The following is a 24,670-nucleotide window of genomic DNA, read 5'->3' on the forward strand; positions in this document are numbered from 1 at the left end:
GAAGGATGTAATATTAAGATTTTATAAAGCACTGGTGAGGCCTCACTGGGAGTACTGTCAGCAGTTTTGGGCCAGTTATCTAAGAAAGTGCTGACATTGGAGAGGGTTCAAAGGAGGTTCACGAAAATGATTCAGAGATTAAAAGACTTATATGAGATGTGTTTGATGGTTCTGAGTCTATACTCACCGGAGTTCAGAAGAATGAGGGAGGATCTCATTGAAACCTGTCAAATGCTGAAAGGCCTCGATGGATTGAATGTGGAGAGGATGTTTCCTGTGCTGGGAATGTCTAAAACCAGAGGACGCAGCATTAGAATAGAGGGATGGCCATTTAGAATAGAGATATGGAGGAATTTATTTAGGCATAGAGTGTAGAATCTGTGGAATAAATTGCCACAGGCAGCTGTGGAGGTTGAGTCTCTTAAGCCGAAGGGTGGTGAATTTGTGGAATTGGTTGCCACATGCAGCTGTGGAGGCCAGGTCTTTGGGCATATTTAAGGCAGGAATTAATAAGTTCTTGACTGGACATGGCATCAAAGGTTACAGGGAGAAGGCCAGGAACTCGGGCTGAGGAGGAGATAGGAAAAAAGGATCAGCCAGGATTGAATGGCGGAGCAGACTCGATGGGCCAGATGGCCTAATTCTGCTCCTATGTCTTATGGTCTATATTTAAGGCAGGGGTTGATAGAGTTTTGATTGGTCAGGGCACAAAGTGGTATAGGAGATTGGGGCTGAGAGAAATAGATTAGCCTTGCAGTCTTATGGAGGTAGCATTGTGAGATGGTATGGACAGAAAGGCAGGATGAACAATAGGCCACCTCTCTACAACAAAATATTATAATCCTAAACAGAGGGAAGCAGTAAAATATATCCTCAGATTTATGTCCTGTCTGAGATGAAAGGTGACCTAATTCCACATTAGTTAATGCGTTTTGAGACGGCTAATGTAGGACCCACAGATTCTGCCTAGGTGGGGCAGGAGATGCTTGATTGGTCTGGCTAGTATGTAGTTTGGGAGATGTTTATACTCCTATTTATTGTGTACAACAGTCTTCTCCCAAGCAAAGGGACGCAAGGCTCACAGTGCAATTTTGAAAGCTCCTCCTCCTTGCTGAACAATCATGAGGCAGAGATTGCACCAGATACAAAACTTTCACAGGTGGATCCGGACAGAATTGTTTCTGTGGTAAGTGAGTCCAGAACAGAAAGCTCTGCCTCAGAATAGAGGAACGTCCAATTGATCCAATTAGAACAGAGATGAGGAGGAATTTCCAGAGCCAGCGGGTGATGAATCTGAGGAATTCAATGCCACGGATGGCTGTGGAAGCCACTGTATATATTTAAAACAGAGCTTGATAGGTTCTTGATTAGTCAGGGTGTCAAAGGTTATGGGGAGAAGGCAAGAGAATGGGGTTGAGAGGAATAATAAATCAGTCATGATGGAATAGCAGAGCAGACTTGATGGGCCAAATGGCCTAATTTATTAAGACAGTCAGAATGTAATTCCTTTCCCACTGTCCGCATGTAGTCTCTTGCTGTGTTGGAGTGTGGAGTAGAATGCCCATTTCAGCAGTTGGTACTGATATATGTATCATCTTCCCTGCAATCCCGCAGGAAGTTTGTACACTTGCCAGCAATTTCAGAAAGCAAATAAGAGACAATAATATTGCTATGAGCCTGGGGACACATTTAAAGGGGAATAGAATTCCTTCCAAAAAAAAGAGTGCCATTGAATTAGATACATTTTTATATATTGGTTTCATGTTAGCATTTTAGCCAGATTTATTAAATTCCTATTGTGTTACTGGTATTGGTGCCTGCGGTTCATTAACCAAACTAATAATAGCTTGAATGAATTAATAGTTGAATAAGGACTGGATGAATAGTTGAGTAAAATGCTCACCATGTCACTACACTCCAACAGTTTGTCCAATCTCTACCGATTGGACCTGACACTATGGTAGGTCTCACTTTGTCAAAGGAGGAATATAAACCCAATCAACCCAAACACAATAAACTTTGTGTGGGTTTCGTCTAGAAGAATATAAAATCAAATTTATAAAGACAAAATGTTATCATTAAATGCGTTATGTATCAGTCTGCACATCCAGCACATTATCCTCCACAATATCCAGCATCTGCAGAGGGATCCTACCATTAAACATATCTCTACCTCCCCGTCACTCTGCTTTTTGTAGGGATTGCTCCCTCCACAATTCACCTGTCTATTCATCCCTCCCCACTAATCTCCCTGCCAGCACTTATCCCTGCAAACTAGCCTCCTTCCCCTCCCCACACCTTTTTATTCTGGCATCTTTTCCTTCCTTCTCAGTCCTGAATAAGCGTCTTGGCCTGAAATGTCTACTAATAGATGCTGCCTGACCTGCTGAGTTCCTCCAGCATTTTGTGTGCGTTGCTTTGGATTTCCAGCATCTGCAGACTTTCTAGTGTTTATGCATTACGCTTCTACTGAATATAAAGTTATATAGTCTGTGAAATACTTACATTGTTATTGTTTTTCCAGCTCTGACAACACTTTCACCTACACTGCCCTATGAAGTTCAGGGAACAGTTCATCCGCCAAGTCAAAGGTAATGGTAGAATGGAGAACAGCCAGTTAACTGTCACTATCACGGTTTGTGGGTGCAGACAGTGTTGGGTAAACAGTTGGATTCTGGTTTCTGCACCCTGTAAACATCAGTAGTTTTAGCAGTAGAACTGTGAGGATAAAACTGAGAAAGTTAAAGTCAAAGTCAAGCTTGACATGTATGTACAGGTGCAATGAAAAACTTACTTGTGACAACACCACGGACACATCGCATCATATGAGCATACAAAACACCCATAAACTGTACACTATTTTCCAAGACCACAATTAGAAGAAAAATCTTCATTTTAGTGCACAGTTTTATCAAAGTGTTCATACTGCTGCTGAACTGTAGTGCTTAAGATTGTTCGGGTTAGTTCAAGAACCAAACAGTTGAAGGAAAGTAGCTGTTCTTAAACCTGCTGGTGTGGAAAGTCTGTATGTGCTGCCTGATAGTAGCTGTGAAAGGATAGCATGGGTCAGATGGTGAAAATGAATCTCATTGTACTATGTGTGACATATATGTAGGATACTTTGATAACAAATTTACTTTGAATTTGATGGTGGGAATCTTTCATAGAGGATGTTATATTATTGAAGAAAAGTAAGAAGCAAGACAATATTGTCACGGATATTCGCTTTCCAGGACCTGAGATGCTTTAGTGTTAAATTCAGCTTTTTAGCACAGCTGCATGACCTTTCCAAAAGATCAGAGTTGTTGGCGATAACTCATTGGTATGTTCTTCTAGTTTGTAATAACTGCACTTATAACCAAATAACCGTGCACTTGTTTTAGGAAATCCTTTGTAGTTTGTAATTTGGAAATCTTTTATAAATTGGAAATTTTCTATGAGTGTTAAATTTCTATGAAAACTATTTGTCTGAATTTAAACTGGGGGTATTCTATAGGCCCCCTGGTAGCAGCAGAGGTACATAGGAGCAGATTGGGAGGCAGATTTTGGAAAGGTACAAAAATAACAGGGTTGTTATCATGGGTGACTAACTTCCCTAATATTGATTGGCACCTGATTAGTTCCAAGGGTTTAGATGGGGCAGAGTTTGTTAAGTGTGTCCAGGACGGATTCCTGTCACAGTATGTGGACAGGCCGACCAGGGGGAATGCCATACTAGATCTAGTACTAGGTAATGAACCGGGTCAGGTCACAGATCTCTCAGTGGATGAGCATCTGGGGGACAATGACCACCGCTCCCTGGCCTTCAGCATTATCATGGAAAAGGATAGAATCAAAGAGGACAGGAAAATTTTTAATTGGGGAAAGGCAAATTATGAGGCTATAAGGCTAGAACTTGTGGGTGTGAATTGGGATGATGTTTATGCAGGGAATTGTACTATGGACATGTGGTCGATGTTTAGAGATCTCTTGCAGGATATTAGGGATAAATTTGTCCCGGTGAGGAAGATAAAGAATGGTAGGGTGAAGGAACCATGGGTGACAAGTGAGGTGGAAAATCTAGTCAGGAGGAAGAAGGCAGCATACATGAGATTTAGGAAGCAAGGATCAGCTGGGTCTATTGAGCAATATAGGGAAGCAAGAAAGGAGCTTCAGAAGGGGCTGAGAAGAGCAAGAAGGGGGCATGAGAAGGCCTTGGCGAGTAGGGTAAAGGAAAACCCCAAGGCATTCTTCAATTATGTGAAGAAAAAAAGGATGACAGGAGTAAAGGTAGGACCGATTAGAGATAAAGGTGGGAAGATGTGCCTGGAGGCTGTGGAAGTGAGCGAGGTCCTCAATGAGTACTTCTCTTCAGTATTCACCAATGAGAGGGAACTTGATGATGATGAGGACAATATGAGTGAGGTTGATGTTCTGGAGCATGCTGATATTAAGGGAGAGGAGGTGTTGGAGTTGTTAAAATACATTAGGACAGATAAGTCCCCGGGGCCTGACGGAATATTCCCCAGGCTGCTCCACGAGGCGAGAGAAGAGATTGCTGAGCCTCTGGCTAGGATCTTTATGTCCTCGTTGTCCACGGGAATGGTACCGGAGGATTGGAGGGAGGCGAATGTTGTTCCCTTCTTCAAAAAATGTAGTAGGGATAGTCCGGGTAGTTATAGACCAGTGAGCCTTACGTCTGTGGCGGGAAAGCTGTTGGAAAATATTCTTAGAGATAGGATCTATAGGCATTTAGAGAATCATGGTCTGATCAGGGACAGTCAGCATGGCTTTGTGAAGGGCAGATCGTGTCTAACAAGCCTGATAGAGTTCTTTGAGGAGGTGACCAGGCATATAGATGAGGGTAGTGCAGTGGATCTATATGCCTTACTAAAATCTATATGGATTTTAGTAAGGCATTTGACAAGGTTCCACACGGTAGGCTTATTCAGAAAGTTAGAAGGCATGGGATCCAGGGAAGTTTGGCAGGTGGATTCAGAATTGACTTGCCTGCAGAAGGCAGAGGGTGGTGGTGGAGGGAGTACATTCAGATTGGAGGATTGTGACTAGTGGTGTCCCACAAGGATCTGTTCTGGGACCTCTACTTTTCATGATTTTTATTAACGACCTGGATGTGGGGGTAGAAGGGTTGGTTGGCAAGTTTGCAGACGACACAAAGGTTGGTGGTGTTGTAGATGTGTAGAGGATTGTCAAAGATTGCAGAGAGACATTGATAGGATGCAGAAGTGGGCTGAGAAGTGGCAGATGGAGTTCAGCCCGGAGAAGTGTGAGGTGGTACACTTTGGAAGGACAAACTCCAAGGCAGAGTACAAAGTAAATGGCAGGATACTTGGTAGTGTGGAGGAGCAGAGGGATCTCGGGGTACATGTCCACAGATCCCTGGAAGTTGCCTCACAGGTGGATAGGGTAATTAAGAAAGCTTATGGGGTGGTAGCTTTCATAAGTCGAGGGATAGAGTTTAAGAGTCACGATGTAATGATGCATCTCTATAAAACTCTGGTTAGGCCACACTTGGAGTATTGTGTCCAGTTCTGGTCACCTCACTATAGGAAGGATGTGGAAGCATTGGAAAGGGTACAGAGGAGATTTACCAGGATGCTGCCTGGTTTAGAGAATATGCATTATGATCAGAGATTAAGGGAGCTAGGGCTTTACTCTTTGGAGAGAAGGAGGATGAGAGGAGACATGCTAGAGGTGTACAAGATAATAAGAGGAATTGATAGAGTGGACAGCCAGCGCCCCTTCCCCAGGGCACCACTGCTCAATACAAGAGGACATGGCTTTAAGGTAGGGGTGGGAAGTTCAAGGGGGATATTAGAGGAAGGTATTTTACTCAGGGAGTGGTTGGTGCGTGGAATGCACTGCCTGAGTCAGTGGTGGAGACAGATACACTAGTGAAGTTTAAGAGACTACTAGACAGGTATATGGAGGAATTTAAGGTGGGGGCTTATATGGGAGGCAGGGTTTGAGGGTCGGCACAACATTGTGGGCCGAAGGGCCTGTACTGTGCTGTACTATTCTATGAATCTATAAACATATATTGTTAAAAATAAAATATCTGTGTTTATTTGTTAGCTAGAAGTATCTTTTGCTTGATAGAAAGCAGGACAAACCGCTCAAGCAGTGTGTGTTGGCAGCTGGACCTTTCCATGGAGACTGGATAGAGAAGCAAGTTAGTCACTGTAGAGTAAGTGAATACAGTATACCCTCCCTATAGTGAGGGTACCAGTAGATATCTATATCAGATAGGGCTTAAAATACTCTTTTGAGTTTAAAGCTTTGCAGACAGGGAACCCAATACCATCACAATATTATTTAGAGTACAAAAATAAGCTTTGGAGAAACAAACTCTGCAATTTTCTCTCCTATAGTACCACAAATTTATCAGTCTGTCTGGGAATCATGTTTGGAATTGTGATTATCGCTGCTGTTTTCATCATAAGATATAGAAAATATTCAGCAGTGGGTAAGTTGAACAACTTCAACATTTCAATTACAAATTAAAGAACAAACTTCCTGTTTTCAATGGGTGAGCTCAAGAGGAAAGCCTGGAATTCTCCCAGAGTTCCTCTCTCTCTCTCTCTCTCTCTCTCTCTCTCTCTATCTCCCCCCCTCCCCCCCCCCTCTCTCCCCCCCCCCCGATGATATAATAATACTTGAATCATACAAAAGAGCAACACGAAGGAAACTCCTGGCTTAAAGCTCCAGACTCAAGATTCAAGATGGCGTACTCTCATTCTTCAGTACACAAGTGCAAAGGAGAACAAAATCATTGTTATTCCGGAAGTGATGGAGCATCTAAAAAAAAACAATCAGTATAAAGAACAAAAACACAATAAGTAGAAATATTTATGTATTTTTATTTACTTAGAGATACAGCATGGAATAGGCTGTTCTGGCCCTTCAAGCCTTGATTTAATCCTAACCTAATCCTGGGACTATTTACAATAACCAATTAACCTACCCGGTATGTCTTTGGACTGTGGGACAAAACCAGACGACTTGGAGAAAACCCACGCATCCCACGGAGAGGACGCACAGACTCCTTACAGATGACGTTGGAGTTGAACTCTGAACTATAACGCCCAGAGCTGTAATAGCGTCGCGCTGACCACTACACTACTGCGCACCTAAATCTAAAAGGAATCCTATAAAGCACAATGTGCGAGTAACTGTTAACTACATAGACTGATTGTACGTACATAAAGTGATGCAAGGTGATGTGTAGGTAGTGGTGGTGGGATGTATTAATAGCTGGGAGGTGTTGATCAGCCTGACAGGTTGAAGGAAGTAATTGTCTTGAGTCTGGTGGTCCTGGTGTGGATGCTGCATAGTCTCCTCCCTGATGGGAGTGGGACAAACAGTCTATACGCAGGGTGGGTGGGATCCAATTTGATTAAAGGGACACTAGATATATATTTCCATCAAACATATCCAAAAAAACTGTAAGTCTGATCCATGTTGTAGAATTATTGTAGAACACTCATCATGCACATTCTGTAAATTCCTGTGTACCTGTCTGCTTATAATCTTGGATTTTGGTCTTATGGGACCAACTTGTCTGGTTGTGCTATGCATTACCAAGCAATGGTGGAGCAGCTAAATGGATCTCCTGCACCCTGCAGTCCCTTCCATTGCTCTCCACACTGAGCAGAGCCTAACTACACTTACACTTACAACTGAAAATTCATAGAACTGAAGATGTTAGCAACTTATAATAAAAATCCAAAATGACGGAAAAACTCATCGGGTCAGGGAACATTTATGGGAAAAGAAACAGTTAATGTTTCACATCACTGTGAATTCTTTAAAGTTCAAAGTTCAAAATCAGTTTATTATGAAAGTGTGTCTATTTCCCCATGAACTACCTTGAGATTCATTTTCTTGAAGGCATTTACAGGAAAATAAAGAAATACAATAGAATTTACAAAAAACTATACATAAAAGCCTGACAAATGGACAATGTGCAAAAGACAAATGGTGCAAATTATAAAAATGTAAGTAAAAATACTGAGAACTCAAGTTGTAAAGCCTCTAGAAGTGAGTTTATAGGTTGAGGAGTTAGCTCAACGTTGATGTGAGTGAAGTTATCAACGTTGGTTTAAGAGCCTGATGATTGAAGGGTAGTAACTGTTCCTGAACCTTTTGGGTCTGGGACCTAAGGCTCCTGTACCTCCTGCCCGATGGTAGTAGTGAGAAGAGTGCTGCATAGTCTGGATTGTGAGGGCCCTTGATGATGGATGTTGTTTTCTTGTGGCAGTGCTCCTGCTCCTAGTAGATGTACTCAATGATGGGTGAAGCTTGATTATATTTTTCTTTCCACTGAGTGATTCCAGGATTTTCTGTTGTCATTTGGATGCACAAATCATAGAGTCATTCCTCTTAACAATGGACTTTTAAATCACATCAATGATCTTCAGATCTCACAATTGACCGAAGAATGAGGAGCAGTCACACGCGGCGTGTTTATGGATCATCACCATGGCTGAAAGCATGATGGATGAGGGAGTCCACGCCAGGCTGACGCCCACAGGGATAAGGCCTTCTCTGCCCAGCATCTTGTTGACGAATGCGCATTCGCTGAAGAAAGAAATTGAGGATCTGAGAGCGAGACTGCTGTTTCAGAGGCGGGTGAGAAACAGCTCAATTATTTGCTGTAACAAAACTTGGTCATCTACGGATACGCCAGATGCAGCAGTCAGAACTGAAGGATTTATGATTAACAGAATGGACTAAACTGCAGACTCTGGTAGGGAAAAGAGAGGAGACATGTGTTTTATGGTCAGTTCTTGTTGGTGCTCCAAAGTGGCGGTTCTGTCAAACAGGTGTACTCTTGTCTTGGAACATCTAACGATCAACTGCAGACCAATCTACTTGCCCCATGAGTTCTCATGCATGATCCTGACGGCAGCTGATATACCACCAGCGACAGACTATAAGCAAGCACTCACAACACTGCACGATGTCATCTGCAGACAAGAAACAGACCATTCCGATGCATTTCAAATTATAGCTGAATACTTCAACCAGGCCTGCTTGAAGAAAACCCTGCTCAGTTATCATCACCATATAACCTGTAGCACCAGAGGTCCCAACATACCAGACCACTGCTACACTATGCTTAGTATGCCTACCATTCCTTGCCCTGGCTGTATTTTGGTAAGTTGGATCACTTGACTGTCCCCCTCCTACCTGCATACAGGGACAGCCTAAAAAGCAAGGCTCCAGAGATGAGGACAACTGAGAGGCAGTCGTGGGAGGCTGAGGAATGATTACAGAATTATTTGAGTCAGTGGACTGGGCCGTGTTCAAGCACTCATTTAGGGATCTGAGTGTATACACATGGTTTTAATGGACTTAACAGAAACAGCTGTAGATGAGCGTGCCCCACTAAATCATTCAGAGTCTTCCCCAGTCAGAAGCCCTGGATTATCCATGAGATTTGAAATTTGCTGAGGGCTTTACCAGGGGCATTCACGTCTTGAGATCAAGAAAGCTACAAGAGGTGCAGGTATGATCCCCGGAAAGCCATCTCGCGGGCAAAGTGGAGATTCCAGACCCAACTTGAATTAATGACGGATGCTCAACTGCTGTGGCAAGGCTTGAATGTTATCACCTCCTACAAAGCTAAATCAAGTGACATGGAAGACAGCAGGTCTTCACTTCCAGATGAGATCAATGCCTTCAATGCACGCTTTGGCCATCAGAACATGGAGGAACCATCATGAAAACCCCACATCTCCCAATGACCCTTTGATCTCAGTATCTGAAGCTGAAGTGCAAACTGCCTTCAGGAGGGTGAATCCAAGGAAAGCATCCAGACCGAACAGGGTACCTGGTCACGTACTAAAGACCTGTGCTGATCAACTGACTGGTGTGTTCACTGAGATCTTTAATCTCTTACTTCTGCAGTGTGTGATACCCACATGCTTCAAGCGGGCTTGAATTATACCAGTGCCCAAGAAGAGTATGATGATTTGCTTCAATGACTACTATCCAGTTGCACTTACATCCACAGTGATGAATTGTTTTGAGAGACTGATGATAAAATATATCAGCTCCTGCCAGAGAGGCGATTTGGATCTCAATCCAATTTGCATACTGGAGCAACAGGTCCACGCCTCATTGCCTCCTCACTCAATCCTGGAACATCTGGACAGCATAGATGCATACGTCAGGATGCTCTTTATCAACTACAGCTCAGCATTTAACACCATCATCCCCTCAAAATTAGTCAATAAGTTCCAATACCTTGGCCTGGATGCCTTCTTTTGCTATCGGATGCTGGATTTCCTCATTTGCAGCCCCCAGTCAGTTTGGATTGGCAACAACATCTCCAAGATCTCTGTCACGACAGGTGCCCATAGCCCTGAAGCCCTCTGCTCTATTTGTTTTACACCTCTGACTGTGTGGCTAAGCACATCTCCAATACCATATCCAAGTTTGTTGATAATGCCACTGTTGTCGGTTGAATCAAAGGCGGTGATGAATCAGCATGCAGGAGAGAGATTGAATACTTGGCTGAGAGGTGTCATAACAACAACCTCTCGCTCAGTGTCAGCAAGACCAAGGAAATAATCGATTGTGAATTTCATGAGAGGGAAACCGGAGGTCCATGACCAGTCCTTATCAGAAGAACAGAGGTGGAAAGCGTGAGCAATCCTAAATTCCTGGTTGTTACTATTTCAAAGGATCTGTGCTAGACAAGTGCAATTGTGAGTTAAAGGGGAAGTACAACGAGATCTAGGAGTCTTTGTTCATTAGTCACTGAAAGTAAGCATGCAGGTACAGCAGGCAGTGAAGAAAACTAATGGTATGTTGACCTTCATAAAAAGGGGAGTTGAATATAGGAGCAAAGAGGTCCTTCTGCAGTTGTACAGGGCCCTGGTGAGACCACACGTGGAGTATTGTGTACAGTTTTGGTCTCCAAATTTGAGGAAGGACATTCTAGCTATTGAGGGAGTACAGCGTAGGTTCACGAGGTTAATTCCCGGGATGGCGGGACTGTCATATGTTGAATGATTGGAGCGACTGGGCTTGTATACACTGGAATTTAGAAGGATGAGAGGGGATCTGATTGAAACATACAAGATTATTAAGGGATTGGACACGCAGAGGCAGGAAACGTTCCCAATGTTGGGGGAGTCCAGAACCAGAGGCCACAGTTTAAGAATAAGGGGTAGACCATTTAGAACAGAGTTGAGGAAAAACTTTTTCACACAGAGGGTTGTGGTTCTGTGGAATGTTCTGCCTCAGAAGGCAGTGGAGGCCAATTCTCTGGATTCTTTCAAGAAAGAGTTAGATAGAGCTCTTAAAGATAGCAGAGTGAAGGGATATTGGGAGAAGGCAGGAAAAGGGTACTGATTGTGGATGATCAGCCATGATCACAGTGAATGGCGGTGCTGGCTCGAAGGGCTGAATGGCCTACTCCTGCACCTATTGTCTATTGAAAGTATGGCAGCGCCTCTTCTTCCTTACGAGTCTGCAGAGATTCAGCATGATATATAAAACTTGGATTAACTTCTACGGATGCATAGTGGAGAGTGTTGATTGGCTTCATCATGGCCTGGTATGCAAACACCAATGCCCTTGAATAGAAAATCCTGCAAAATATAGGGGGTTTAGCCCGGTACGTCATGGATAAAGCCCTTCCGACCATTGAGCACATCTACATGAAAAGCTGTCGTAGGAAAACAGCATCCATCATCAGAGACACTGCCACCCAGGCCATGCTCTTTTCTTGCTGCTTCTATCAGGTAGAAGGTACAGGAGCCTCAGGACTTGCACCACCAGGTTCAGGAACAAGCTACTACTCCACAACCATCAGGCTCTTGAACAAAAGGAGATAACTACACTCACTTGCCCATCCATTGAGGTGTTCCCACAACCAATGATCTCACTTTAAGGACTCTTTATCTTGTTACTTCATGTTCTCATTATTTATTGCTATTTCTTTAGATTTGCATTTGCACAATTTGTTGTCTTCTGCACTCCGGTTGATCTTTCATTTAACTTACTCCAAGAACCCTCGTACGTAGCCCTGTATTTTTCTTTCATCCATGTGCCTATCTAAAAACTTCTTAAACATCCCTACTGTACATTATCTGCCTCTACTACCACCCCTAACAACACCTTCTGTGCACCCACCACTCCTTCTGCAAAAAAAAACTTACCTCCAACATGCCCACTCTATATTTTCCTCCAATCACCTTAAAAGCATGTCCTCTCATACTAGTGGTTACTGCCATGGGAAACTGGCTGTCCACTCTGTCTATGCCTCTTATCATCTTATACATCTCTATCAAGTCAGCATTCTTCCCATTTACCAGAAAATACCAAATAATCCCATTTACCTTTGCCATTCAAGACTCATCTAGGGATTTCTGAAAATGTTGTGAGTCCTCTGTTTTCAGCATCTTCTCTCAGGCAGTGTGTTCCAGATTCCAACTGGGTGAAAAAATTCCTTCTTTGCTCCCTTCTGAATTTGCTATGCCAAGCCACACTGTTTTAAATTCCTTATCATTCCAGGCTACTTTCTATGACACAACTCACAACTCGTAGGGCGGATAAACAGGACAAGTTGTAGGGAAAGACCCAAATTTAAGTGCCGGGCTGAATTGGAAAGATTAGGTATGGGCCAAACTGAGTCGGCAGGGACGGGCCCGAGAGCGTATTGAAGTGGCGGGGCTTGGGTCTGAGACTGAGAAACAACCCAAAGGTTTGGACGATTTAAACACAAGACCAGATTGAAAGGGTCAGTATGTTGGGGCCAGAGGTGAGGGACGGACCAGTTCGGCGCACTGCTCCACGAGGTTTACCCGTCTCTGGGCTGAACTGTACCTCTGTTCCAGGATACTGACAGACTTTTACCACTGTACCATTGAGAGCATAGTCACCAACTGCATCTCAGTGTGGTATGGCAATTGTCCCGTATCGGACCACAAAGCACTCCAGTGTGTGGTGAAAACTGCTCAGCGGATTATCGGCACCCAATTGCCCACCATTGAGAACATCTACCCTAAACGCTACCTGGGCAGGGCGAAAAGCATTATCAAGGAGGCATCTCACCCTAACCATAGACTTTTTACTCTCCTCCCATCCAATAGGCGCTACAGGAGCCTCCTTTCCCGCACCAGCAGGCACAGGAAGAGCTTCTTCCCTGAGGCTGTGACACTGCTGAACCTCACATCACAGCGCTAAGCAGTATTGCACCCATATTGTACTGTCTCAGTACTTTTATATTTGTGTGCTGTAGCACTTACTTTTTATTCGCAGTTATTTTGTAAATAACACTATTCTTTGCATTTCTGGTTAGATGCTAACTGCATTTCATTGGCTTTGTATCTGTACTCGGCACAATGAAAATGAAGTTGAATCTAATCTAATCTAATCTAATCTATGGCCTGCAACTAATGGGTTCCTGAATCAGCTGCTGGCTTCACAGTCTGTGAAATCACTTTCACGAACTTCTGCTCTGAATGCTATTTGCTTACTTTTATTGTTTGCACGATTTGCTTTTATTTAATGCACATTAGGTGCTCAGCAGGCTTTAATTTTTTTTAATGGGTTCTGTTGGGTTTCTTTGTTTTGTAGCTGTCTGTAAAAAGATGAATCTCAAGGTTGTACAGATTACAAATACTTTGATAATAAATATACTTTGAACTTTGAATGAGGGGAGATTTGATAAAGGTGTGCAAAATTATGAAGGGTATAGATAGGGTAAATGCAAGGAGGCTCTTTCCAATGAGGTTGTGAGAGACTAGAACTAGAGAACACAGATTAGAGGCAAAAGGTGAAGTGTTTAAGTGGGAACTTCTTCAGTCAGAGGGTGGTGAAAGTGTGGAACAGCTTCCAGGACTCTATGACTCCAAGCTACCATTAGCATACACCCAGGCTGTGTAGCAACTCACTGACCATAGACTGAGGCTCGTTGTTCAAAGAATCACAAGTGGCACGTTACATGGTAGCTGTGTGGGTCAATGAGATGTTAAAAAGCCTGAGTACTACAGTGAAATACAGGTTCCCCCCGCCCCATTTACAAAAGTAGAGCATTCCTATGAAACCCTTCTTAAGCTGAAATGGCGTAAAGCGATGAAGCAATTACCATTAATTTACATGGGAAAATTTTTTGAGCATTCCCAGACCCGAAAAATAACCTACCAAATCATACCAAATAACACATAAAACCTAAGCTAACACTAACATACTGTATAGTAAAAGCAGGAATGACATGATAAATACACAGCCTATATAAAGTAGAAATAATGTATGTACAGTGTAGTTTCATTTGTCAGAATTGGGAAAATTTAGCAAAAAAACGATTTGTAGAAAAAAAAAGGCATGTACACGCATGCGCATACACCTGACCGCGCAAGGCTTCACAGTCATGGTAGTCTTTCTCTATAATGGCTCGCTGCAAAACAAACGCTGAACGCTATTTTATCCTCATTCAGTTAGTGAAAACAGGTACGAATATAGGTTTTTCATAAAAGCAAAGTGATGTAAAGTGACCATTCGTAAAGCGGGAGACATCAGTAACCTTCAATTTCCTTTAATGAGCAGGGTTTTGAGACTGGGAAAATTCATTTACTATTTTCTTATTATTTTTTATTTATTGCAAGACAGTGCAGAACAGGCCCTTTTGGGCCAATGAACCACAGCACCCATCAACCCACTTATGTAACACGAGCATAATCACAGGACAATTCACAATGACCTATTAACCAGCATGTCTTTGGACTATGGGAGGAAACTGGAGCACCTGGAAGAAACCTACATAGTCACGAGGAGAGCGTACAAACTCCTTACAGAAGGTGCAGGTACTGAACTCCAAACTCTGGAATGTTCCAAGCTGTAACAGCATCGCGCTAAATGCTGTGTTACTGTAGCACCTCAATTTAATCTTAATTTGAAAACATTCTTAGCTTAGATCTGGGTTTCACATCATGCATTTCTGTATTTCACATAAATGAATTTATCATGTTTGAGAAATACTGGTATTGTCAAAACCTTGAATTGTAAAATAGTTTATATCAGCAAAACACATGATGCCAATAATTAAAACAGGTATTAAAATTTGGAAATATTGAAAATCTATCACACTACCAAAAAGTAGTGACACAGTAGAGCAGCATTTAGCACGCCAGTCAGGTTTTGATTCCTGCTGCTGTCTGCAAGGAGACTTTCTAAGGTTTGTTCGTTCACCTCATGTCCACATGGGTTTCTTCCAGGTGCTCCAGTTTCCTCCTACATTCCAGTGACAAACAGTTAGGTTTAGTAAGTTGTGGCTATGCTATGTGGTGACAATTGTGAGATGCCTCCAGCACAATCCTAGCTGACTTGAGTTGTTGCAAGCCATGCATTTCACTGAATACCCTGATGTTTCAATGTCTGTGTGACAAATAAATCTTTTTTTTCTCTCCTTTGGTGCTTGGAGAAATATCGGTATTGTCAAGAATGATGATTGGCAAAACAGTTTATATCAGCACAATCCCAATAAATAAAGCAAGTACTAAACTTTGGAAAAATGCTGAAAGTGTATCACACAACAAAAACATATTTTGATGTGTGTTGGATGTGGACAATGTGAAAACAGACAGGATGTGTAAATGATCCAACTATCTGCACCTTCCATAAAGTTAGTGGAATGATTCATGTCAGAATCAGAATCAGGTTTAATATCACTGTCATATGTTGTGAAATGTGTTAGCTTAGTGGCAGCAGAACATTGCATAGATGATAATATAGTAAAGAAACTGAATTACAGTGAGTATATATGTATATTAAATAAATTAAACAAGTAGTGCAAAAATAGAAATAAAAAAAGTAGTGAGGTAGTGTTCAAGGATTCAATGTCCATTCAGAAATCAGATGGCAGAGGGGAAGAAACTGTTCCTGAATCGCTGAGTGCGTGCCTTCAGGCTTCTGTACCTCTTCCCTGATGGTAACAATGAGAAGAGGGCATGTCCTGGGTGGTGGGGGTCCTTAACAATGGATGCCACCTTTAAGATACCAGTCCTTGAGATGTCTTGGGCATTACTGAGGCTAGTACCCATGATGGAGCTGATTAAGTTTACAACTTTTGTTCATCAAATGACAAGAAATATTCCCCTTCCACAACCTTCCTACATTCTTCAGAAAGGACAGATAAAACCTAAGTTACTGACAGCATCTTCATTAATTTACTGCCTAAGTTCCACATTGAATTGTCAGGCAAGATCTTTGTGCTCAGATCCTCACAGTGGGATTCGAACCCACAATCTCTAGTTCGCAGTGTTACCGACGGAGCCCCAGCTGACACCTGCAGGAAACTCGAGAGCAGCAGTACTCAGTCGAAACAATGAATAAGAATATGCACTGGCATTACAGATGTAAATCAAGCCATAGAAAGCAAACAATATACAATGCAGCACACACAAGATACAAGTATGCGAAAGGACAATGTAACATGACGTTCCAAGCGGATTAGAGTTGGAAGATTGGTTCTGTATATGAAATTCATCCAAGTCAATCCTTATGGTTCAATTATCCATTTACTAAATTATTAAATCAATACCAACAATTCAAATGCATTTGCAAGCCCCTGTTAAATGGGTGTGGGATTCAATTGGATCATTGAACCACTTACACAATGGTGAATTAAAGTCACGCTGACACCTTAAAGCTATAGTCCTTTGTGTCATATTATTCTGTATGCTTATAGATGTTGCAAAGAGAAATCTTTTGATAATAAATTATTTAACTTGCCCAATTTGAAGTAAAGATGTTACGTTTTAGTAGATTTGTCTGCTGCAATACACTTAAGATAATTTTTCCTTAGAATACACACTTGGTGTTCATTTTATTACGTACAGGAGGTACAGTACCTAATAATCATTACCTTTTGTTGCTGTAGCCCAACCACTTTAACATTCAATGTGTTGTACATTCAGAGAAGCTCTTCTGTCCACCACAGTGGTAAAGCGTGGTTATTTGAGTAACTGTTACCTTCCTGTCAGCTTGAACCAGTCTGGCCGTTCTCCTCTGACCTCTCTCATTAACAAGGTGTTCTTGCCCACAGAACTGATGCTCACTGGATGCTTTTGTTTTCACAACATGCTCTATAAACTTTTAAGACTGTTGTGCGTGAAAATCCCAGGAGATCAGCAGTTTCTGAGATACCCAAACCACCCTGTCTGGCGCCAACAATCATTTCACAGTCAAAGTCACTCAAATCACATTTCTTCCCCATTCTGATGTTTAGTCTGTCCTTTTGACTATGTCTGCACGATTTTATGCATTAAGTTGCTGCCACATGATTGGCTAATTAAATATTTGCATTAACGAGGTATACAGGTTTAACTAACAAAGTGGCCACTGGGTGTATACTGCAAACGATTCAGTGTATTAATTTGTAATCATAACTCTCTAATGTATTTCTACATCATGCTTAGGTGAGAAAGGATTCAGATACATTGGGGAAGAGACTAATTCAGTCACTACTTCTGGGGTAAGTAATCCACATCTAATGTCTGATGATAAACATGTATCTGCTACAATCTCCCAATGATTATTTATCTGGTGTTAAAAATGGAATAAGCTAATTATTTATTTTCTTACATTAAAATCTAAGTCCAACAAGAACCTACACCTGAATCCAATTAAACTTCTAATATTATAAAAATAGAATATGCTGGCAACACCTTTGACTGAGTCAATCATACTATTGTAAACAATCTTCTTGTTAAAGTGTGACTGTGCCCAATGCCCAGTGACTCCATTTACAGTTCAATTTACCTTATGAACCCATTCATAGTTGAATGATCAATAAAATGATAAGCTCATCTAGCCAAATACTGGTTGAAGAGTCTTCAAGAGTATTATAGCTGCTCTTTAATGACTCAGTATGGGCTTGTTGACTGCAAGTCCAAGAGTTGGTTAGAAAAGTGTCTTCTATTTCTTCAGGATAAGAAGGAGGAAGGACTATGTACATTTCTAGGTCCCCAAGAAGCCCAGCAACTCATGGAAGAAGCTGTGGTGGTGATGAAAAATTCAGCGAGTGAGTTGGCCATCAGACCTATAGTTCCTCACCCTAATCCAGTCCAGGCTGTTCCTCAGTGCTGCATGGAAATACAAAAGCCCAGTTTCTTGCAGATGTCCCTCTAGCCTTCCATGAACCATCCTTTGACTTTCGTTTTTGAAGAAATGACTACATTTCCACATTTCCTTATCCCACAGAAGTAGGCCATTTCACTTCATTTACATATTTATTGAGATACAGTGTGGAATAGGCCCTTTTGACCCTTCAAGCCATGCCGCCCAGCAATCCCCCAATTTAGGCAGTGCCGGGAAGTGAACCCAGATCTCAGGAACTGGAATACATTGTGCTAACCATTATGCTACTGTGCCACATAGTGGCTAGCACAATGAATCTTAACAAATCTGTTTAAATTTTAACAATTCCTCCCCTTCTGTCCAGTCCTGATGAAAGGTCTCAGCTTGAAATGCCAACTGTTTATTCCTTGCCATAGATACTGCCTGACCTGCTGAGTTCCTCCAGCAATTTGTGTATGTTAATGAATCTGTGCTGGCTCACACAACAGTCCCGATTCCTCACTAATTTTACCTGGAATTTATTCTCCCATGTTCCAAATTCCACCACCCACTCACACTAGAGGTAACTTACTGCAGACAATTAACCTATCAGCCAGCACTTGTTTGAGGTATGGAAGGATACCCACAAAATGCTATGAAGAATATGCAGAATCTGCAGATGCTCTGGAGATTAGGATTGAACTTGGGTCACTGAAGCAATGAGAAAATGGCTCTTCTAGTTCCATCAACGTACCATCTTTTGTGTAAAGTGCCGCCAACAACCTTGTCGTTGGGTTTAGAGGCTTGCATGCCTCAGTGACCCAGAGAGCTATGTTGGCAGGAGTCAGGGCTTTATGCTTTGGCTCTTGGTAGGGTCACCCATGCCAAACAGGTTAAAGGGTAGAGGTCAAACTAAGAGTGGCCCACCGGTCCTCCAGGTTCAGGGGTTCAGCCCACGGCCAACAACCCTGACTGGTGAAACAAAACTGTTACGGAAAAAGCAATGAAGAATCCTTCTATTTATGAATGCAATGGTATTCCTGAGTCTCCACTTGAGACTTGTATGACTAACAGTAGTGAAAACCAAGAGGAAGCTACTGGTATAATGGAGGAAGCCCTGAACCCGCCAGAGATAGAGGACCTTCACTGCTGTCCTCAACATTAGTAATCTAACAGGCAGTAAGTAAAGTAATGTAAAATGAATTGTACAGCTAGCCTCCTCATCCAAGTTATTTTGCTGTTGCTATTAAATTCTGATAAGAATTAAAACAGTGAAAAATATATCATGTAAGGGTGGGATCCATCACTAACACCAAAGTTTAAGTTTTCTTCATGTGGAGACCAACTGATGTAGTATCATGTAACATTGTCAACATGCTTCTGCAAGTCCTCTAGGGATGAAGGAGGAAGTACCACGAGTGGCACGACAACCAAATCCAGCACTGAGACACAAGAGGGCCTTTGCTATATTCATGAGACGTCTGTCCACGAAAAGGAGGAGAACTTCTAGTCACAGCACTGCTCAATATTCAGGATTGATCCATTCTCAACAAGTGGACTGCAATCATAATGCTTCTGTAATTGATACTTTAAACCTTCACGTTATATTTATCAGATCACATGTTAATGTGCTTCTTCATCTCAGCTGGCACTTCCTCAGCCGGGTATTGAACTATAAGCGCAGATATCTTGTCAGTGTTGTTAAGAGACAAATCTTCCTCATTTGTGTACTGCAACCTGTTGAGCACTTTTTCAGCAGTAGGAGTAAACGCTCTACACTAAAACAATTGAGGAGGCTCAGTGAAGAGCAATTTGTGGATTCACCCTCTAACAGAGCCATCAACCATTTTTAGTTTTATAGAGGAAATGCCGTCAAAAGCCTCAATGGAGCTTCTTTTTAAAACAATTGCAACACCAGATGTTTGTGAAAGCCCCATTGGGCTATTATGCAATTCATCAAATAATTACTGTTTCACAAGTAATGATGAGGAAATAAAGTGTAAAAAACATTAAATGTGTTTGTTAATAAACTGCCTTTAAAACAACATGTTCTGATATTTGACTACGTGCTTTCCGTAATCATGAGGAAAATGAGTGGGGGGGGGAATTCTCTTTGAAACCTATTGAATATTGAAAAACCTAGATAAAGTGGATGTGGAGAGGATGGTTCCTATAGAACTGTGAACAGTTTTGAGCCCTTATCTAAGAAAAGGTGTGCTAGCATTAGAAAGAGCCCAGAGGAGATTCACAAGAATAATCCTGGGAATGAAAGGGTTAACATACGAGGACCATTTGATGGCTCTGGGCCTGTACCTGTTGGAGTTCAGAAGAATGAGGAGGGATCTCCTTGAAACCTGTTGAATATTGAAAGCCTTAGACAGAGTGGATCTGGGGTGGATGTTTCTCATAGTGGGAGAGTCAAGGGCCAGGGGGAACAGCCTCAGAAGAGAGGGACGCCCCTTTACAGCAGAGATGAGGAGGAATTTCTTTTGGCAGAGGGTAGTGAATCTGTGGAATTCTTTGCAACAGGCATCTGTGGAGGTCAGGTTACTGGGTTTATTTAAAGCAGAGGGAAGTTAAATCAGCCATGATTGAATGACATAGCAGCCTCAATGGGCCAAATGGCCTAATTCTGCTCCTGTATCTTATTTGATTATACAAAGCTGATACAATATTTGGGATGGTAGGTAAGGTAACAATGTGGCTATATGAGAGCTGCAGATGCTGAAGTCTGCAGCAATATTGTTTGCTGAAGGAACTTATTGGATCGAGCGGCATCTGTGGGAAAGGAGAAGAAAATGTCAACATTGTAGGTTGAAACTGCAGATCAGGACTTCACAAGTGCACCTAATTTAGCTGCTAACAGCAGACCAGTACTGGTCTTGATGTAGGCACAGGCGTGGATAATTTAGGATGAGAAGGGATATAAGGATAATTTAGGATGAGAAGGGATATAAGAGAACTTCTCAGTGGGATGGGAGGGGGTGAGTTTTGATGGGACGAGGTTCTGAAGCAGTGGAATGAAGGTGTGTCAGGCATTGGGATGGGAGGGTATGTGTTTCAATGGAACAAGGTCCTGGAGCAAGGGAATGGAGATGTGTGGGGCAGTGGGATGGGAGGGTATGTGTGTCAATGGGGCGAGGTTCTGGAGCAGTGCAATGGAGGTGTGCGGGGCAATGAGATGGTGCGTGTGTGTGTTTCAGTTTGATAAGTGGCGTGGGACAGCGGGATGGAGGTTCATGTTTCAGTGCGGAGGGTGGTGGGGACAGTGAGACAGAAGTGTGGGGCAGAGGGCCAGGGGGTGGATGGTGCGGTGAACCTCTCACAGAGACAATCTCTCTGTCTGAATGACACATTCCTGCCTGTGCCCATGATCTTTATATTACCCATCTCTTGGAACCCAGATCTCCATGCCAGACACCCAAACATACATCCTTTCCATAACTCTAAGGATTCTTCTTATCAATGTACCCAACACTGTTTTGCTTCATTTGGCTGAAATGTGGTTCAGATATTCCAGACAGATTTGCTGGGAAGCAGCAAAACAACGATACCGATGTGCACCTTCAAGGTTTTTTTAAAATCGAAATAGAAACACAAAATGTGTTATTCTTATCATTCTTGGCTATTTAAAGCAGTATCTATCATTCAGTTATCCCACTCAAACCTCTATAGCTGATTCCACCATTTCTGATCTTAACCCAAGAGCTCTGTTCCATACACTTGCCCCCTTTGTGTCCATGTCAAGTACGGACGACTGTTTTTAACAGCAGCTACTTTCTCCGGGTACTTGTAATCCTACAATTTCAACTGCCCTTTAACAGTTGAAACACAGAGTCATAGATATTCCCTCAGTCCTGTAACATTCATGGCAAGTCCTCCTACCTTTTGTATGATCGACTGATTTCCTGTGAACCCAAGTGTAGTGACAGGGGTTGACATTGAAGAAGGAAAGCAGACCACCATTACCATTATTGGTAGGAGAGAGTTGGATCAGTCATCAGTAGGGATCACAATGCTGTCATGGTATGGGGTGGCATGGTAGCGTAGTGGTTAGCACAGTGCTTTACAATACCAGTGATCCGGTTTCAATTCCTGTCGCTGTCTGTAAGGAGTTTGCACTGCATGGGTTTCCTCCAGCCCAATGACAGTAAAAGTCAGTAAGTTAATTGATCATTGTAAATTGTCCCGTGATTAGGCTAGGATTAAATCAGGGGATTGCTTAGTGGAGAGGTTTGAAGGTCTGGAAGGGCCTATTCCACACTGTATCTCAGTAAATAAACAAGTATATATATATCTCAATGATGCCATGGCAACCCATGAGAAACTGGGGGAGCCGAGACAAGTAAATACATACGTTCTGAGGAGTCTGCAGTCACTTCGCAGGAACGGGATGATTGTGGTGGTGGGTGGGATCAAAGTCAAGCAGACAATGTTCCACCAAGCTATGTTAAAAATTTGGAGCATTCCTGCAACTACACCAATCCAGGCAAGACAAAAGTGGACCAGCATGACTGGCCGATGGTAAAATGGCTAGAAGAGCCACGGATTGTTCCCACACCACGCCACAGTTAACTGATGCTTTACGCTGAAAGAGGAAGGTTTATTTGCACGCAAGTACAATGTGTGGCCCTGAGTGATTCCGCAGAAATGGAAGGGTAGAGGAGGTGTAAGTCGAGAACAAGGGGAACGATCATTCTGCTGGTTCACATCAGATATATTAATATATTTTGATAAACATTGCTACATCAAATGTTAACATCTTCAAGGAGCGGTACTTCAAAAAGGTGGCATCCATCATTAATGACCCACCAAACGCAGGACATGCCCTCTTCTCATCATTACCATCAGGGAGGAGGTACAGGAGCCTGAAAGCACACACTCAATGATTCAGGAACAGCTTCTTCCCCTCTGCCATAAGATTTCCGAATGGATATTGAACATCTTTTTTTGTCTCTTTTTGCACTACTTATCTAATTTAACTTTAAAACATATACTTCTTACTATAATTCACGGTCTTTATTATTATGAATTGCCTCATAACAACAAGTTTCACGACATACGCCAGTGATATCAAGCCCGATTCTGATACTAACCTTATTAGCAAGTAGCCTGGATGACGTGAGCTGACAGAGGAGTCCTCCAGGGGTAATTGCAAGCTGTTGTTGCTGTGATTGTTATGAGCACATGCAGTTGTGGCAAAACCAGAAACCAACTAGTATACAGCAACCTCCCACAAATGCCAATGTGGTCATTTGCGCGAAAGTCAGCTTTGGTGATGACAGCGGTAGCATACTTCTTGTCTAGGAAAGCAAATCAGTCACATATTTTTGTACAAAACAACACCAGTCATAGCCACTCTACAACTTGGTTTTGTTTTGTTTTATTTATTTATTCATTTGTTTAAGTATTCATCCATTTACCTGTTTGTTTATTTATTTACTTGCTTATTTGTTTAGTAATTCACTTTTTATTGTATTTGCACAAGTTGTCTTCTTTTGCACATTGGTTGTTTGTCAGCCTCTGCTTTGGGGTGATTTTTATCAATTCTATTGTACTTGTTTGTTCTGTTGTGAAAGCCTACAAGATAATGATCTCAAGATAGTATATGGTGACATATATGTACTTTGACAATAAATTTACTTTGATAAAGTCGGAGATTACTACAGCAAAGAAACAGTCCATCCAGCCTATCTAGTCCATGTCAATCTGTTCTATCTGCCTAGTCTCATCTACCTGCACCCAGACGTTCGTCCTCCACACCCTCTCATCCATGCACTTATCCAAACCTTCCCCAATGTTACAATTGAACCTCATCCACTACTTCTGCTAGCACACTTTTACCACCCTCAGATGAAGCAAGTCGCCTTCAGTTACCCCTTAGATATTTCACCTTTCACTTTCAACCTATGACCTCTCTTTCTAGTCTCACTCAGCCTCAGGAGAAAAAGCCTGCTTGTATTTACCCTCATTCTGCAGTTACTTGAAAGATCAGAGAGTGGCTCAGCTAAAAGTTTCATCAATCAGAATCAGAACCAAAATCAGGTTTAACATCACCAGCATATGTTGGTGATTTGTTATCTTTGTTTTAACAGATCAATGCGATACATAGTAAAAGAAAAAAACTGTATTGCAGTAGATATATATACTGACTTACCTCCTTGACTTAGCTAGCCACGATCCTACTACTAGATCTAGTCTAGTAGTATACCGATGGAACATCACCTTCACGGCTAGGTTAGACCTGCCAGAGAACGAATCTCCGCCGTGCTTCGCTGATGTTCGGCCAGTGTCACTCCTACGCCACGGTGAGGCGCCAAGGTAGGATTTGTAGGAAATATATATATTAGTAGTTAAATTAAATAAGTAGTGCAAAAATAAGAATTTTTAAAAAGTAGTGAGGTAGTCTTCATGAGTTCAATGTCCATTCAGAAATTGGATGGGAGAGAGGAAGAAGCTGTTCCTGAATTATTAATTGGGTGCCTTCAGGCTCCTGTACATCGTCCCTGATGTTAGCAATGAGAAGAGAGCATTCCCTGGGTGATGGGGGTCCTTAATGATGGATGCCACCTCTTTGAAGCACCAGTCTTTAAAGAGG

General features: G+C 42.2%; 1 protein-coding gene across 1 annotated transcript in view; it reads left to right on the forward strand.

The window, feature by feature from the left end:
* Positions 1-20,111, forward strand: part of LOC140209541 (CMRF35-like molecule 5) — a 36,226-nt gene extending 16,115 nt beyond the window's left edge. Inside the window, exons 3-6 of the mRNA XM_072277802.1 lie at positions 2,525-2,591; positions 6,372-6,466; positions 17,433-17,488; positions 19,460-20,111. Coding sequence (XP_072133903.1) covers positions 2,525-2,591; positions 6,372-6,466; positions 17,433-17,488; positions 19,460-19,582 — 341 coding nt within the window. The 3' untranslated portion in view covers positions 19,583-20,111. The remainder of the gene's footprint in view (positions 1-2,524; positions 2,592-6,371; positions 6,467-17,432; positions 17,489-19,459) is intronic.
* The last annotated feature ends 4,559 nt before the right edge of the window (positions 20,112-24,670 follow it).

The sequence above is a fragment of the Mobula birostris genome, chromosome 14 (genome assembly GCF_030028105.1).
Source record: "Mobula birostris isolate sMobBir1 chromosome 14, sMobBir1.hap1, whole genome shotgun sequence".
NCBI lineage: Eukaryota > Metazoa > Chordata > Chondrichthyes > Myliobatiformes > Myliobatidae > Mobula > Mobula birostris.